This window comes from Delphinus delphis, chromosome X (genome assembly GCF_949987515.2).
Source record: "Delphinus delphis chromosome X, mDelDel1.2, whole genome shotgun sequence".
Taxonomy (NCBI): Eukaryota; Metazoa; Chordata; class Mammalia; order Artiodactyla; family Delphinidae; genus Delphinus; species Delphinus delphis.
The window spans coordinates 113766604-113783539 of NC_082704.1; the positions used below are offsets into that span (position 1 = coordinate 113766604).

A 16936-nucleotide genomic window follows, 5' to 3' on the forward strand; every position below is an offset into this window, starting at 1 on the left:
GGAACCTTTGAATGTGTTACCTTACATGGTATAGGGGATGCTGCAGGTGTGATTAAATTAAGGATCTTGAGATGGGGAGATTAGCCTGGGTGATCCAGGTGGGCTGATGTAATCCTAAGGATCTGTATAAATGAAAGACGGAGATGGGAGTCAGAGTGAGAGAGAGAGATGTGACAGTCGAAGCAGATACGTACAACAAAAACTGGTTAGAACCTACTAGGCCCAAGATGGCTGAAGGTTTGACTTCCTGTAGACCTTGAGCCTCATCATACGCTCATTGTAATACGTTAGCATGTTTATGACACACCCACAGTTGCCACGACAGTTCCCAGGCGGACCATAAAAGGCCAGAAAAATGGCCCGTGGCCCAATTCCTGGAGATCCCCGCCCCTTCCCCAAATTAGCTGGAATACTCCTCCCACTCGTTAGCCTATTACCCAGCCCATAAAATCTAACGTCCCCACACCCTAGAGGCCTCTCTTGCCTTCTGAGATGGACCGCACTCTGTCTATGGAGCACATATCTCCCTGGATAAATTTGCTTTCACTCTACTTCAGCTTCCTCTTGAATTCCTTCCTTTGTGAAGCCAAGGACCCTCACTTGGCAGCCCGTCCCAGGGGCTCGGATGAGACCTGGGACGTGACCATTCTTTCGTGCCCCCTTCTCCTGCAACAAAGTCACGTTCTCTGCGTGTAGAAAACTGATCGGAGGTATCAGTTAGGGGCTGTTTCTCTCACCTAAAAGAGAAGAAAGATATGAAATAAATATGCCAATGCCTATGTTCATTGTTTCATCCTTTGTGCTTTTCTGAACTAAAATATTAAAGTATAGAAAACAAACAAAAACCAGTCTCTAAAGTTGAGAGGGAAAGGGATTAACAAACAATGTGGTCTCATGATGAGGACACATCACAGACACCCAAACTGAGGGACATTCTACAAAATAATGGGTCTGTACTTTTAATGAAGAAAACGACTGAGGAGCTATTTCAGATGAAAGGAGATTAGACATGACAACTAAATGCCGCATGTGAACCCGGATTCCATCCTGGCCTAGACATGTTTTTTTCTTTTTGCCCTAAAAAGCATTACTGAGACAACTAGCTCAATTTGAATATCTGTACATAGCTAATAGTATTGTATTAATGGTCATAATTTTTAAACTGATACTGTATTTCATAATTTTTATAAGTGCACTAGGGTTACGTTGGAAAATATCCTTGTTTTTAGGAAATTATTTCAAGGTAACGGGGTATCATGTCTCCAAGATTACTCGCAAATATTTCAGAAAGTAAAGAATGATGTATATTTCTAGAGAGAATGTTAAAGCATATGTGATACCAGGTTAGCTTTTGGAGAATCTGGGTGAGTGGTGTATGGTAATTCTCTATACTATTTTTGTAACTTTTCTGTATGTCTGAAATTATTTCAAAGGAAAAATTAACAAATAATTTGGTGGAATGAGGAGGGGGAAGGGAAGAGCCGGTGGGTCTGCCTCCTGTCCAGGAGGCCAGGCATGAGGTCCATGGTGAGTGAGCTGCCTACCCAAGCTGAATGCAGAGCCATCTGGGGGGAGGCTCTTAGGAACCAGCACTGCTTTGAGGTGTGGCATCTGGTGTGACCCAGAGTTTGGGTAGAGGTTTCTTCTCTCCTTAGCCCTGTTCCCCTCTCCCCTTTCGAACCCAGAGCTGACCTTTGTCATGGATGTGGCATGCCACCAAGTCATGTTTTTCTACTTTCTCTACACATTCATGTATAAGCAGCCATTGGAAAGTTCTTTGAAATAATGAACTTAAGACTGAGGGGGAAGGAAAATGAGCTGGGTTAAGGCAAGGAATGTAGGCCAAGAAACGCTCTCACTAGGGATGTTTGCAAGAATTGGGAACCTCCCTGGAAATGAGAGCAAATGCCACAGAAAATGATTTGTGTTTAAAAGAAAAGTTTTCCACGTCTTCTGTTGGACTGAAGAAGGGCTGACATAAATGTGTTGCCGATTAACCCAAGCTACAGGACCAGGGGTTAATGTGACCTTCATCCCAGCTCCTGTTCGTTGTCATTGACTGAGGGAGGGAGGGGAAAGAGCTTCCCAGCTGTGAAGAGCCAGTAGCTTGGAGACCACAGTTGCAGGGCCTGTGACCTCAGACAGAAATAAAAATGCCAGGATGGTATCCATTCCTGGTGCAGGACAGAAAAGTGGGGGGAAAGATAGGGGAACAAAGAAAGATGAGAGGGACCTGAAAATCTCACAAGAGAACTCTTTGATGATACAATCCTGCTCTTGGCAGAGAAGGAATTCCAAAAAAATGTGGTAGTTCATAAACATATAGTAAGCATTCACACGATTTGAGTCTTGTTTTGCTATAGTTTTAAGAAAAAATGCTTAGTGGGAATTAAACTAGGTTCAGTAGAAGCAAGTGCAGTGCAGATAGACAACATGATAAAAAGAAGGAAAAAAGGAAATTGCCCTCTGTTCCTATTTTATTCCCTGTAACACTGTGCCTTCTAGCCAGTAGCATGAATTGTGTTATTGATGGTGAAGGTGGAGTCTGTATCCTAATGGAAGACTTTCGCAAGGAACAACAACAGGGGAATGCACATAATACATTGACTTGGCCATTCCTTTAAGCAAACGTTTGGTCCTTCTGGATAAAAGATTTCAAAAGATAAAAAGAGAAAGAAAACAGACCGAGGCAATTATGTGTAGACTAGTTTTCTGCTTGCAGGGTGAGTAGGAATGAAGCAAAGGTGGTGGAGGAGAAATGAGTTTAGAACAATCAAAATGATTCCAAATAAAAACCCACTTGAACAATTGAGAGCTTTGACGTTCTGTCAAACTTGGAAACCATTAATTTTTTAATACCTTTCAACCACGAGGAGAGGATCGATTATGTCAATCACAACACGTCCTTGCAATGGAATGCTTTGCAGTCTTTCCCAAGGATGAATTATTTCTCTGTGTTTTGGAAAGCTATCCAAAATAGAACACTGAGTTCTAGTTTTTAAGCAAATAATATATAGTGCATAAAAGAGAAAAGAAACTGAAAACACAAATACCGAATTGCTAATGATATTTATGGGCCGGGAACAGTTAGCATGTGTTTTCAGCATCTAGCACGAACCTCCGTCCCCCCAGATTGGACAATGTGAAGACCCCTGGCTGTGCCTTCGTCTTTCTGTCTCCACCCACAGCAAGTACACCTGAGTGGTAGCTGGTCACTGGATGATGGGAGGCCGAGCTCGGAAGACTGAACAAGTGGGTCAGTAAGGGAGCAAAAGAGCGAGTGTGCTCTGAGCAGTTAGACTTAATTCCAGAGCCCTTACACTCATTCTCGTAAAATCTCGGGGAGGAAAAAGTGTGAAATAGGAGGATGAAAAAAATATCGTCTGGCGTCCACCTGAGTGTCTGTCTTTGTTTTGCCATCCTTCAGGCTTTCCAAACCAGACTCAGTTTATGTTAAGTTTGATCAGTCATGCCTTATCACGTGGGCCTCTCTTGCACTTTTCAACCCACCTGCCAGCACAGCCACATCCCTAGAGTCTACTTTGTCCTCTGTGATTCTTCCATGCCTGCCTTGGTTTTGTTTACTCTGCCACCACGTTGACTCTCTCACAGGCTCCGGTGTGGGTCCTGCCCTTGTACCTTGGGCTCGGCCCTGCATTCCCTTCGCAGATCTTCTTTTCTCCCAGAGGCACACGGAGTGATGTTCTGATTCTGTTTTGAGCTGGCCACTCCTACATTCATGTCCCTCAGTGGCGCTGCAGCGTCCCCTGTGGGCCATAGGGACAATACGTAAATATCCGTGGAAATCCAGTGCTCGGTCCAAGAGGGCAGATAGTGGGTTGTCACTTAAAACTGTTTGGAGGGGACTTTCCTGGTGGCGCAGTGTTAGGAGTCTGCCTGCCAATGCAGGAGACTCAGGTTCAAGCCCTGGTCCGGGAAGATCCCACATGCCATGGAGCAGCTAAGCCCGTGCGCCACATCTAAGGAGCCTGCACTCTGGTGCACACGAGCCAGAACTACCGAGCCCACGTGCCGCAACTACTGAATCCCACCTGTGTGCTCTAGGGCCCGCGTGCCGCAACTACTGAATCCCGCACACCTAGAGCCCGTGCTCCGCAACAAGAGAAGCCACCACGATGAGAAGCCCGCGCACAGCAACGAAGACGCAACACAGCCAAAAACAAACAAACAAAAAAAACAAAAAAACTGTTTGGAGGCCCAAGGAACTGAAGATAAGCCAGACTGGTGTGCTGTAGTTCTTAACATGATGTTCAACCCGGAAGGAACAGCTTGTTTGTTAGTACAGCTGTTGGCATATAGATATATAGCCAGTGAATAGCGCACTGCCTGCTTGGGTGGCTATTAAATACTTGAGGCCAGTTCATTTAGGTTTTGGGGGGTGTGTGTGTTTGTGTGTGAATGCATGCATGTGGGACTGTGCTTAAAACTGTTTACAGAACTTAAGTTTTAAAATGTATTTATATCTAAGAGATTTCATTTTCAAACCTTTTGTATCTGTAACTTATATAAGTTTATATATTTGTATGTCATATGTAGAGTATTAAATATTTGATATCATTATCTCTTTGTTCCTTTTGGCATTATGGACACTAACCTTTTAATGTCGCTGGTCCTTTTTCAGGGTGGACAAGCTTCATTTATACCATATCTGGAAATGTGTATATTGGTAAGTGATGAGTCTGTTGCTTTGGGTTCAATTGCAATATCATTTAAACTACTGCCAGGAAGGAAAGGTAAGATGAAACCTTTCGTGTAATTGAATACTGTGTTTCCTCCTGTTCGGCACCAGCCCCCTGTACATCCTGGTACATCCTGGTACACCCAGGGCAGGGCACCTCTCAGCTTCCAGTATATTCAGTGAGGGAGGAGAACAGGAACACCAGACATGACAGCAGCCATTTTACTGTGGCCTGTGTGCAAATGTAAGGTCCAGGCGCAATTATGTGGGTTGACACCTTGCTAGGATGTTGGCAAGCCCCATACTGATAAAGCTTTAATGGGCTGCAAGGGGAGCAGGACACTATCTCCTGGGAGGTGGAAGGAGGTGAATTTGCAGTCCCAGGTGCTTCTGAGAAATGTCTAAGTCGGTTTTCTTTTATTCCGAGGGGCTGTGCATGTGTCACTTGTTGAGTCTAGTCTAGAAGGGATGTGTGAGACCCAATCAACTCTCATTTTATAGATGAGGTATGTAAAGTCTAGAGAGCTATTAAACTTGCCAGAATTATGCATTGGTAGACCTGGGACCAGAACCAAGGGCTTGTCAATTCCACTCCCTGTGCCCCACCCCATATCCTTTGTACAGTGACAGCACAGGAACCACACCATCTAACTTGTCTTTTCCAGTCTAAAGCCTTTAGCCAACCCAGTAGTAGAAGAGCCAGGAGTGGTGGGAGAGTGGAGCTTGTAGAGTAGGCTGGCTCCTGCCTGTATCTACTCCCACTCTCCCCATCCTCCTAGAAGCAGCATGGAGGCCAGGAAAGGTCGCTGTAGGTTTGTCAGGGCCCACTGACCAACTTCCAACTGCCAGTAGTACCTGTGTTTCTTGGCCTGAGGCTTTCTCTGAATCCTGGGAAGGCTACTCTGCCCCAGTCAGGGCAGGATGAAAGTGCTAAGGAAGCTGCCTTGCCCCTCAGGTGGGATAGCGCTGAGGCCTGTGTGTGACGCCTTTTCCTAGAGTCTCCTGGAGGCGTTATGTTCAAGCAACCCATGTGAGCGTCCTTGGTAACACATCCTTCATCGTCTGCCTTCCCTTTCCTGTCTAACTCTCCCAATTCCTGGACTGGTGTTTCCTGGGACTGCCTCCCAGATAGACTCCTTGGACTCAAATATGCACCTCAGGCAGTGCTTCTGGGAAAACCTACAGTAGGAGAACCAGCCTCCCTTCTCCCCTTCCCTGCCCCTCATGGCCCTGATGGGTGGTGTGGACGGGGTGAGGGGGATGGAGCAGAGCATCTGACCGCTCCAAGCTACAGGCCAAGAATCCCATTTCTGAGGCCCTCTGTGGTTGGAGCTCTTTACCCCAACCTGTAGGGTAGCCTCCTCTGCAGTGAGCTTGCTGCCCTAGCACGGCTACTCCTTGGACAACACACTCCCAGCCCCAGACAGCTGGCTCACTGATGCTGTCTGCTGAGGGCTTGAAGGCTACACCCAAAGCCATTTAAAGCATTCTTTATATTCTCCAGAAGGGCAGTTTAATTGCCTGAAATTAATCTTCTGAAAAATAGTGGTACCACAAGCTCGTGTATTTTGATTTTGTACCACAGAAATGGGCTTAGTTCCTCTTTCACTGATTAGCATTTCAATTATGATTCAGAAGCAAAATTCATTTATTTCAGCATTTGAGAAAGTGTGAAAACAATTTAGTAGTCGTATCACAAGTCCGTGGGCACACACATTAAACTATATTAACCATCTGGAAGGGATGAAGCGTCATTTGTTTTTATGATCTTTTGAAAATCTTGGTTATCACATAGTACTTTCTAAAATGGAGTAAAAGCCATTTTTATGGAGGTAGCACCCCTGACTTAGGATTTCAGGAGAAATAAAATAATCTGCACAAATGGAAAGTAATAAAGCACATGGATTCTGAGGTGCTAAGGATACCAGAAATGTGTAGAATGAGAAAGGACAGGGCCACATAGCAGCTCTCTTCATCATTGCGGGCCGTACGGTTTCTCTTGCAGTGACTCATTCCTGCCTTTGTAGCACAAAAGCAGTCACAGGTCATACATAAATAATTGGGATGGTTGTTCCAAAAGAAGTTGATTTATGGCCACTGAAATGTGAATTTCATATATTTGTCACGTGTCATGAACTACTACTCTTGGGATTGTTTTTAGCCATTTGAAAACATAAAAACCTTTCTTAGCTTCTGGGCTCTACAAAAGCTCACATTTGACTTTGGTTTTATAGGCAAGGACAAATTTTTCCTCTACTCTTCTAGGTTCTTTTTGGCTGGGCTATGAGTTAGATTGACATGAGACAGGTTAACAGGAGAAAAACAAACTTAATTACATAGGCACAGGGGTCCCGTAAAATGAGAGACCCAAGGGCAAGTTGGGCAGATGCCATCCTGAGCCAAAGAATGAGATAGGAACCTGAGGCTTCAAAGGGGAGGAGAGTAATTCACAGGACGATAAGAAGAGCAGATGTTTGGTAATTAGATGTTTGCCCTGCCATCCAGGTAGGTCATTCAGATGAAAGTTATCTCTGGTAATAGCTCTCTCTTTGAACCAGGCCCCTTAGCTAAATTCTTTAAGGTAGTTAAGAGAGTGGTTGGAAGCTCTTCCTGAGTCTTTTGGGCCTTGACTGTCTTCAGCTCAAAACAATCTGCGTGCCAAAGGGGCACATCTTGGGGAGTCTCATTCTGAACCCCTTCAGTTTAAATGACATTGTAGAGGTTGAAGGGGAGAAAGATTAACAAATAATCTTCAAACCCTCTTTGAATCAGTAGTTAGAGCCTTGTTTCCTGACAGACCTTTAGTCCAAGAATTTAACAAGTGAAAAGGTCAGTGGTTCGAGGGGTAAGAATGACTTACACATCCACTTGTTTTTCTCGAGGTGAGGCAGGATTTTCCTGAGTCATCCCTATTCACTGGCCTGGTCACCTCTCATGACCATGAGCCACAAGTGCAAAACATCTGGCAGGAAATGGGGTCACGGTCTGTAGTGCTGGAGCGAACTTGCATCTGTCCAGGGTAAAGTGGACCATGGAGAGAATCTAGCTCGCGAAACTGCCCTCTTGGGAACCTGCTTCAGCCAACGAATAGCTGGCCAGGTGACCTCATTTGAATTTCATCTCCTTCCCTTCCTCCTCTTGACCCCCGAATGGAGATATTAATGAGAAAAACAAAAGGGCAAGAACACATCACCAGAAAAAAAGAAACAACAAAGCAGAAATAGCTATTGAATGTGTACTGACCTATCTATAGAGAGAATCCAAAAAATGCTCTCTGACTTTATTGCCTCAGTTTTATCTTGCTTATAAAACCAGGATGGCAGCAGGCAACCACAGATGGCAGGAACTGATAAGCAAGTAATTGTCTTAAATGTCATGTACCTCCATTCTGTTGAAATAGATGTTATAAATATGTACTTAATGTATGGGGCTGGAATAAAGAGACTGCAATTTGGCTTGAGAAAGTAGTCTGGGGAGATTCCATAAGTGGAGATTAGGATGACTGTTAAAAATATTAATCGGGGCTTCCCTGGTGGTCCAGTGGTTAAGACTCCATGCTCCCAGTGCAGGGGCCCTGGGTTCGATTCCTGGTCAGGAAACTAGATCCCACATGCCTCAACTAAGAGTCCACACGCCACAACAACAAAGAAAAAGATCCCGCATGCCGTAACTAAAGATCCCGCGTGCCACAATGAAGGTCCCCCGCGCGGCAATGAAGATCCCATGTGCCACAGCTAAGACCCGGCGCAGCCAAATAAATAATAAATTTAAAAAAATATTAATTGACGCAGGAAGTACTTAAAAGATGGACATCAGTAGATTTAGTTTTGTAAGGACAGGTGGAGTTTTGAACGTTAGAAAATGCTGGACGTTAACTATTTGCCTAAGTTAGATATTTTAAAGTTCATGGTGAGTATAGTGAAGTCATGTAATTGCCCACTAACGACACCCTGAAGAAGAGAAGGAATTAACAGAACTAAAATAAGACAAATAGAATTAGTACTTCCTTATTTAAGAGTACTTATTTGAGATGTTTTATGGATTTCCAGGATCTTCTTAATTTTTGATACATTGTGTTTTTTTTCAAGCCTTCTGACTGTTGAATAGTAGCTTTAAAAATTGTGCAGGAGAAAGATCTTTGACAGCAGTCTTTTTCTGAGGCAACAAGTCCTTTGACCAGCCCCCGGCTGAAATCTTATGCAGTATATGATTTAAAAAAAAAACAAAATAAAACAACATGGTCAGAAAATCAGTAGATCCCAAGGATATTAGCTCTAAACCCCTTCCCTGCAGCTGAGATGAAAATGATATTACACATCAACACAGAGATCAACAGGTTACAGGAGTTTGTATCCTGTGTCCCTGAAGCTTGGGGCAGTTTATCAGCTTGCATGCCAGTCCCTTAGAAGAACCAGTATCAAATATACTGTTGGGGCTTAGAAAATATATTTAGAAATCTAAAAATATTTGTGGTTATTGAGATGACAACTAACTGGTTTATGTGGGTAGTAAAATGTTTCAAACTTATTTGAATAAGTAATTATTCATGCTCACTGTGCTCCGCGCTTTGCTTCTGGTTCTGGGGGGTATTAAAAAGTTTGACACAGCCCCTGGATCTCAATAAAGGTGGGGAAACACACTAGGAGCCCTCCGAGCTGACCTCCACTTACCCAAAATGAATTGGACTAAGCAGTGCGCCTCATTCCATGCGGAATACGTTGAATGAGGTGCCTGAACGCCCAGGATGATCGGCTCCCCCGGTCCACTTGCCCCCTGCTACTCCCCCTGGCAAGTTGAAGCGGACTTAAAGGCAGGTGTGATTGTTCTCTAACCTGTTTATGCCAGTTGCACCAGTGATTGCAATTATGCGATTTAATTAAATAATATTTAAATTAACGAAATAAGCTTGAAAAGAGTTTGTATTTCTAGAGCAACCGAAGTCAAATGCTTTGTAAAAGTATATTGCTAAAGAAAACTCTTAGAATTAGTATGGCAGAGATGACAGTAAAAGATTAGGGGAAACTGTGAAAATCTAGAAGGAATTCAGTGGTGCATTATGGGTATGCTTTATAAAGAAAGGCAGTGCTTCAATCCAATTTCTAAAAATTGGCAAATGGATGCACATTTACAATTTAATTTAAAGTACAATGTTGGAGGCAGCTTAATCTTTTTCAATTAATGATCCGGATTGCATCAGATAAGAAGGCTTCAACTATACATACAAAATTGATGATATCAAAATCTGTGATAAAAGTACCAGAATGTACAGAACAGAGGGTAAATGGGACAGTAGTTCTTGTAAAGAGAAGAAGAAAAAGGAAATCTTGTGTATGGGGAGAAGTTTCACAGCAATAAACCGCACACTGAAGATGCAGCACTAACTTTAAAATGTTTTAAAGTATTTTGCCCTTTTATGACTGTTTACGCAAACAAAAATATTTGCAATTCGTTTTCAGTTAAATTTTCCTTAACTGCGCTATTAGATATCTTGGCGAAGCTTCCCAGTGGAAACTATTTATTATCTGATTTGGCTCGATTTATAATTGAAAGTAGTCAGAACCAATAAAATATATTTTCTTTGAGACTTATTTTAGGTTCAGGAGATAACCAGATGGGTGAAACAGCATAGAAATAACATGAAGATGGAATCAATCTTTGCTTTATGTGATCCTGCTTTAAACATTTTATAAAATAATATAGAAGCTAAAGGTACACTTAGAATGATTAATCTTAAAAACCTGACTTTCCAGTGTCTATAAAAAAGGTTTGCCGGGCTTCCATGGTGGCGCAGTGGTTGAGAGTCCGCCTGCTGATGCAGGAGACATGGGTTCGTGCCCCGGTCCGGGAAGATCCACATGCCGCAGAGCGGCTGGGCCCATGAGCCATGGCCGCTGAGCCTGCGCATCCGGAGCCTGCGCTCCACAACGGGAGAGGCCACAACAGTGAGAGGCCCGTGTACTGCAAAAAAAAAAAAAAAAAAAAAAAAGTTTGCCTTATGGTGCAGCATTTCAAATGGCCTCTTCAGAATCAATACCGTGATTCCTCTCCTAGATCAGCAAGTAGAATGAGCGGAAATTGCATTCCATATAAAATTAGAATGAGAGCTCTTAGGGAAATATGAACTCTGTTTCTAAATTAAGATTTTCTCATAGACAATGACTGGCAGTCGAGCAAGCTACTCTGATAGGAGGTGCAGAGAAATCCCAGTTCAGCATGATTTTTGAGAGCTGTCTCTTGCCAGCTCACTCCATTAAAACATAGTGAAGGGGTTTTATAAATCATTTTGCTCTCTGTATCATAAAACATCCTACATGATAAAATTAGGGGTCAGGGGTAGACCACATGGGTAATGGGTGTTACATATGAATTCATTGAAGATAAAGACATGGTTCATTGCTCCCAGGGAATCTCAGTAAAGCACACTTAATGCTACTTTATCTCACAGTTTAAAATATTACCCCAATCTAAATGAGATTATTCTTAGACTCCGAGACCCCTCTTTCTATGGCCACATCCTTGCATGAGTGGAAAATCAGCGGAGTTCTATCATTCACTGCCGTGACATCTGTTAACCTAACTTCTTGGGGGAGAAGAAGCCTTCAGCGACGTGCTGGGGCTCGCTCTTGCTGGAGCAGGTTGTGTACCTCTTCGCTGGCCTCAGATTGGTAGCTTGAAATTGGCCACAACGGGAGCATTTAAACCATGGAAATTGGCACACAGTACAAATCAGGTTTGTTTTTCCCCTTGTCCCCGAAAGCCGGTTGGTAAACATTAACCAGCACACCACTGCCTCTGAGACAGAAGTTCCTAAGCTTTTTGTGCCATGAACCCTTTTGACATTTGCCAAGGCCCCACCTCTGAACAACGTTTTTTGGTTTTTTTTTTAATTCAATGGTGTCATTAAAAGGTTAAAAGAACAAGTCTGTGATACAGTTCTACGTGTGCTTCTCTGATGACATTTGAAATAACATGATCCAGAAGCAGATCTACTTTAAATTGTTAAGTAGTGATTAACATAAACTTATTTTGAGATCTTTACAATGCTAATGTGGTATGAAAATATCCATGATTTCTACTGGAAACAAAATCATTGGTCCAGCTAATACGGCTGTGGTTTTCTGGCTACAGTCATGACGGAAAGAAAGGCCACGTTTCAGTTAGGTGTTCGTGAAAATAAAGATGTCATTTGTCTCCCATGCAAGTCCATGATTGCTCTGAATTCTATGCATGGACCCCTTGGGAACACATTGACTCCAGGTTAAGGAGTTCTCTGTTAGAATCCTATTTCACGTTTGCAAGCATCAGAATGAACCCTGCTGCTTCGTGTAGGTTATCTCCAAAGTGGAGGTGAAAGGGAGGCCTTCTCTAGAAAATATGACTATGTTTGAACTCCAGTCAGTATTCACAAAATTCACAAGTTATGTTTACATGGTAATTCCTCAAGCTACTGCTTTTGCTTAAATAAGTGCTTCCACGTTGATGATTCAGCTTTAGCTGTATCGTGTCAGGTGAATGCCCTTTTTTTTTATAGTCCAGAATGTCATGCAGACATCGTTAACGGGCTTCTCAGCCTGCCCGGAGTCTTCTCTCTGTTGTGTGTTCACGTGTCTGGTTTTCAGTCAGCTGAAAGGCCCAGCCACGTCCCACCCGCCGCCTGCTGTGGCCGTTCAGGCCACTGCATGATGCTGCTTCTAGGGAGAATCGTGTCCTTCGGCTCTTCTCTCTCCCATTGTTGCCCAATCTTTCTTTCTCCACTCCACCTCTCAAACCCATTCCTTTCTTTCTGTGTCCACTCTCCCAGTTCAGACTGGAATTCATTTCCGCTGAGACTGTTAGAATAAACTCCTAACAGGTCATCCTAACTTCAGTCGTGCCCTCTCCAATTTATTCTGTGCTCTGCTTTCAGTTATTTCTCCAAGACACAGATCTAACCATTTCCCACACACACCCTCTCCTCAGAGGTCCTCCGTTTTATACGGATAAGCATGGCCTTCATGTCTTCCCTTGACCTGAAGCAAGTGTGCATTGCCATCATTCCTCCCAGAAGAATGTTCCAGCAATGATAGAAGGTTCACCCGGACATGCCCTGCACATTGCCAGCCCCTCACCTTTGCACAGTCTGTCCTCTTGTCTAGAGCACCCTTTATCCTAGCTTTGCCTTTTATCCGTCTATCTGATCCTGCAGAGCTCTGCAGTCCCTGTTCTCTCTTTGAACTTTGTTTATTTCTTTCTTGTTGCCTTTAACACACAATTTCATTTGTATTATTTTTTCTGTTTCATCTGTGAGCCTTAATATAGGAGGGATGGAAATACATCTATCCTGAAACCTCCCCACTCCCGCAGCATTTAGCAGAGGTCCTTGTACATAGTTCCACAGCTGTTGTTCACTAGCTCTCCAACTTACCTGCTTCCCAGTTGAATTAGTCTCTGTTTTATGAATATATATTTACTTTCTCTCAGTGAGATTTTGAGTTATTTGTATGTGAGGAATCGGCTTTGCACTTCTTTGCATTTTCTCACAGTGCTGGGCAGTTAGTTGTAGGTGTTCAGTAAATACTTGTGGAAAGGAATTAATGATGGAATTTACTAATTTTCCTAAGCATGCTTAAATCTTTTGAGGTTTATAATTGACCCAAGGAAACACTCTTATTAGCATGTAATGCCAAGGACTTTGCTTATTAATTAACCTATTAGGCATGACATTGAAAGTGTAAGTGGAAACATAATACAGGATTCACTTCCTTGTCCTTTTCTACATTGGAAAGCAGCCAGTTTTGGACTTTAATAGTAGCAAATACCATCAACAAGAGATTTCAGGAGATTCCTAAGTTGGTTGTTTCTGAATTTGAAATTCATATTATGGTGCCGTGTAGTTAACCAAGTTTGTAATCGTATGAGAAATGTACTACCATGAGGACTGAATTGAGTGGGTCGTCTTTTTTGTAGGACGTGATGACATGCAACAAAAAATAGAACCTCATCACACAGCCGTGCTGGGGGAAGATGACAGTGTCCAGGTGGAGAACAAGGTTAAGTATTAAAAATCTTTAATTCTCTTTTTTCAAACATTTTTTTTGCATTTAAAAATTTTAATGTAATTTTTTTTTTTTTTTTTTTTGCGGTACGCGGGCCTCTCACTGTTGTGGCCTCTCCCGTTGCGGAGCACAGGCTCCGGACGCGCAGGCTCAGCGGCCATGGCTCATGGGCCCAGCCGCTCCGCGGCATGTGGAATCTTCCCGGAACGGGGCACGAACCCGCGTCCCCTACATCGGCAGGCGGACTCTCAACCGCTGCACCACCAGGGAAGCCCTAATGTAATTTTTAAAGGTTACTTTCCATTAACAGTTATTAAAAAATATTGGCTCTATTCCCCGTGTGGTATAATACACTTTTGAGCCTATCTCACACCCAGTGGTTTGTACCTCCTAATCCCTCACCCCTGTCTTGCCCCTCCCCCAGCACTGGTAACCACTAGTTGTTCTCTGTATCTTTGAGTCTGCTTCTTTTTTGTCACTAGTTTGTTGTATATTTTAGATTCCACATATAAGTGATATCATACAGTATTTGTCTTTCTCTGACTTACTTCACTTAGCATAATGCCCTCCAAGTCCATCCTTCTCACTACAAATAACTCAATATTGTTTCTTTTTATGGCTGAGTAATATTCCATTGTATATATGTACTGCATCTTCTTTCTTTATCCATTCATCTGTTGATGGACACTTAGGTTGCTTTAATTTTCTTAACTTGTACTTTCTACTAGTTCCCAGGAAAATGCCAAAATCTCCTGTGTACGTGGAAAATTTTTTCTCTTCCTCCGGGAAAGAAACTATGCCACAAGTTTATCAGCCCCTTTCATTAGCTTCTGTTATTTCTACTGGTTTATTTTAAGGTTTTATCTACACTGATTCGTCATCTTTAGGAATCATTGAAAGTCCGTATTGTTTACCCCTAGAAACTTGAATCTGAAGGCAGCTCTTCCTTGTCTCTCACTTTTTCTTTCTTTATACAATTGATTGATTTTATCGTTAGCATAAGTGAAAATGCATCAGCCCTTTAGGGGTATAAATATAGATCTACACACATATTCCCATGGAGCCCTCTGAAAGTCAGCCCCACGTTGAACTGAGAGGAACATATGATCCATTTTGTAGTCCTTTTGTGTTGAGTCCTTGCTTTTTAAGTAAAGTTTCTGATATTTTAGGAGTCCAAGGAGCTTTTTTTAATCCAGGTTGCCAGGTTTCTTCCTTGTGTTCCTTCCTTCATTCCCTTGGATTGTTCGCTTACCATCTTGTGAGCCTATTAAACCCGTCTGGCCACTTCGTGACATTCCAATAAGGAGAACTGAAGAGACAGTTGTGCAGAAGCTCCTGCAAAGATGAATTTTGAAAAGTAGGGATGAAAACTATGTTGGCGTGCAGGTGACTGGCAGAGAGGGGTTTTTTAGCTTACTCTGAGTCTCAGCTGAGTTCACATTGGCATATTTTGACAGCAAATTGGGTTATGGATACATAAGGTGATGTGTAAATAAATACAGGCCTGGGAATGGTTAAACAGATGTTTTTTAAACATGAAGAAATGATTAAAGCATCCACTGGGTGGATGTGCTAAATGGACAGCCCTGGGACTGTAGGGAGTAAATTAAGGCTTTTGCAGAAACCATTCGACCCTAAATTCCCTTTTAATTTTTTAAAGTTAGAGGCAGAAGGGGAAATAAATGTCGGTTCTGTAAGATACAAATATTTCTAACTACATGGAAGATTAAAGACTTCGTTCTTCATATGCTTCATGTTAGTTGAATCCAGTGATAAATCTTCTGGTACTAGTAACATTAGAATTATTTCTAATTAAAGAGCTTTATATGAGTAGGAGCATATAATATATTATCACATAGTTATATTATCACAAGTGTGATGGGAGGTTCTTCTGCTGGTTTCTCTGGCATTACTGGGTCAGAGGGCGTCAGCGACAGGAGGGCTTGAAGTCATGTTGTCAAAGTGCTCTCTAGAAGGACTACAGCACCCACTTAAAATCTCCCAAATGATGTATAGAAAAGTGTATATTTCCCTGCATCCACACTAGCACTGGATTTAATAATTAATATTTTTTTTCAGTTTCAGGGAAAAAAAACCTAATCTTAATTCTAAACAAAAACTTTTAGAGACTTTAACACAATAGGACCCTTTTGGAGAGAAATTTGCCTGAGCAGGTATCTCGGGGACTTTTTTAAAAAATAAATTTATTTATTTTTTTTGTTTATTTTTGGCTGCATTGGGTCTTCATTGCTGTGCGCAGGGTTTCTCTAGTTGCAGCGAGTGGGGGCTACTCTTCGTTGCAGTCCGCAGGCTTCTCATTGCAGTGGCTTCTCAGAGCATGGGCTCTAGGCACACGGGCTTCAGTAGTTGTGGCACGTGGGCTCAGTAGTTGTGGCTCGGGGGCTCTAGAGCGCAGGCTCAGTAGTTGTGGCGCACAGGCTTAGTTGCTCCGCGGCATGTGGGATCTTCCCGGACCAGGGCTCGAACCCGTGTCCCCTGCATTGGCAGGCAGATTTTTAACGACTGCGCCACCACGGAAGCCTCCTGGGATGTTTTTGTAAGGTTCCATTTAGTGCAACATTTCTGGGGCATATTTTACATTAATAGTAATAAATGTCAAAAGTAATAAAATGTTACTTTTGGATTTGCATAAATAATCTTCACTTTTAAAAATTAAATTTTTAGCAGGAAATTATAAGCTCTATAATAGGCCAAGTCAATCACATAGTTTGTCATAAAGATGTTTCTAGTTAAAGAAAAATCTTAATTTAAATTCTCCGTCTTTATTAGAGAAGGTTATTATTTTGGTGTTCGGGACATATTCTTGAGTTCTGATTGCTACCAAACGTCTTAAAGAATAAGCATTTCCATATCATGCGTTGCACAGAAAATATTTCTGGAATTTATCTTTAGAATTAGGGGCATCATCCCTTTGGCCCGAATGTCAACTTCAACTCATTCCTAATCAGACATTCAAAAATAAGGCTGTTTATTGTTTGATGGTCTCTTTCTTGACTTTAGGATCCTGAGAGAAACCACTTCGTCCTGATTGCTGGGGAGCCATTAAGAGAACCAGTTGTCCAACATGGTAAGCCCCACGTGATGGCGAGTTCTTTGGTTGGTTTTCCTTTCCTTTGAAAGTAGTGTCCATATATAGGGTCACCGGGAAGAAAGCTGGATTTCTGTCCTCTCTCCATCTACA

The 16936-nt window shown here is 42.5% G+C and overlaps 1 protein-coding gene across 1 annotated transcript in view; it reads left to right on the forward strand.

The window, feature by feature from the left end:
- PIR (pirin) overlaps window positions 1–16936 on the forward strand; it is a 95732-nt gene that overhangs the window by 68686 nt on the left and 10110 nt on the right. The window contains exons 7-9 of the mRNA XM_060002671.1: window positions 4643–4687; window positions 13646–13728; window positions 16756–16822. Of these exons, the coding sequence (XP_059858654.1) occupies window positions 4643–4687; window positions 13646–13728; window positions 16756–16822 (195 nt within the window). The remainder of the gene's footprint in view (window positions 1–4642; window positions 4688–13645; window positions 13729–16755; window positions 16823–16936) is intronic.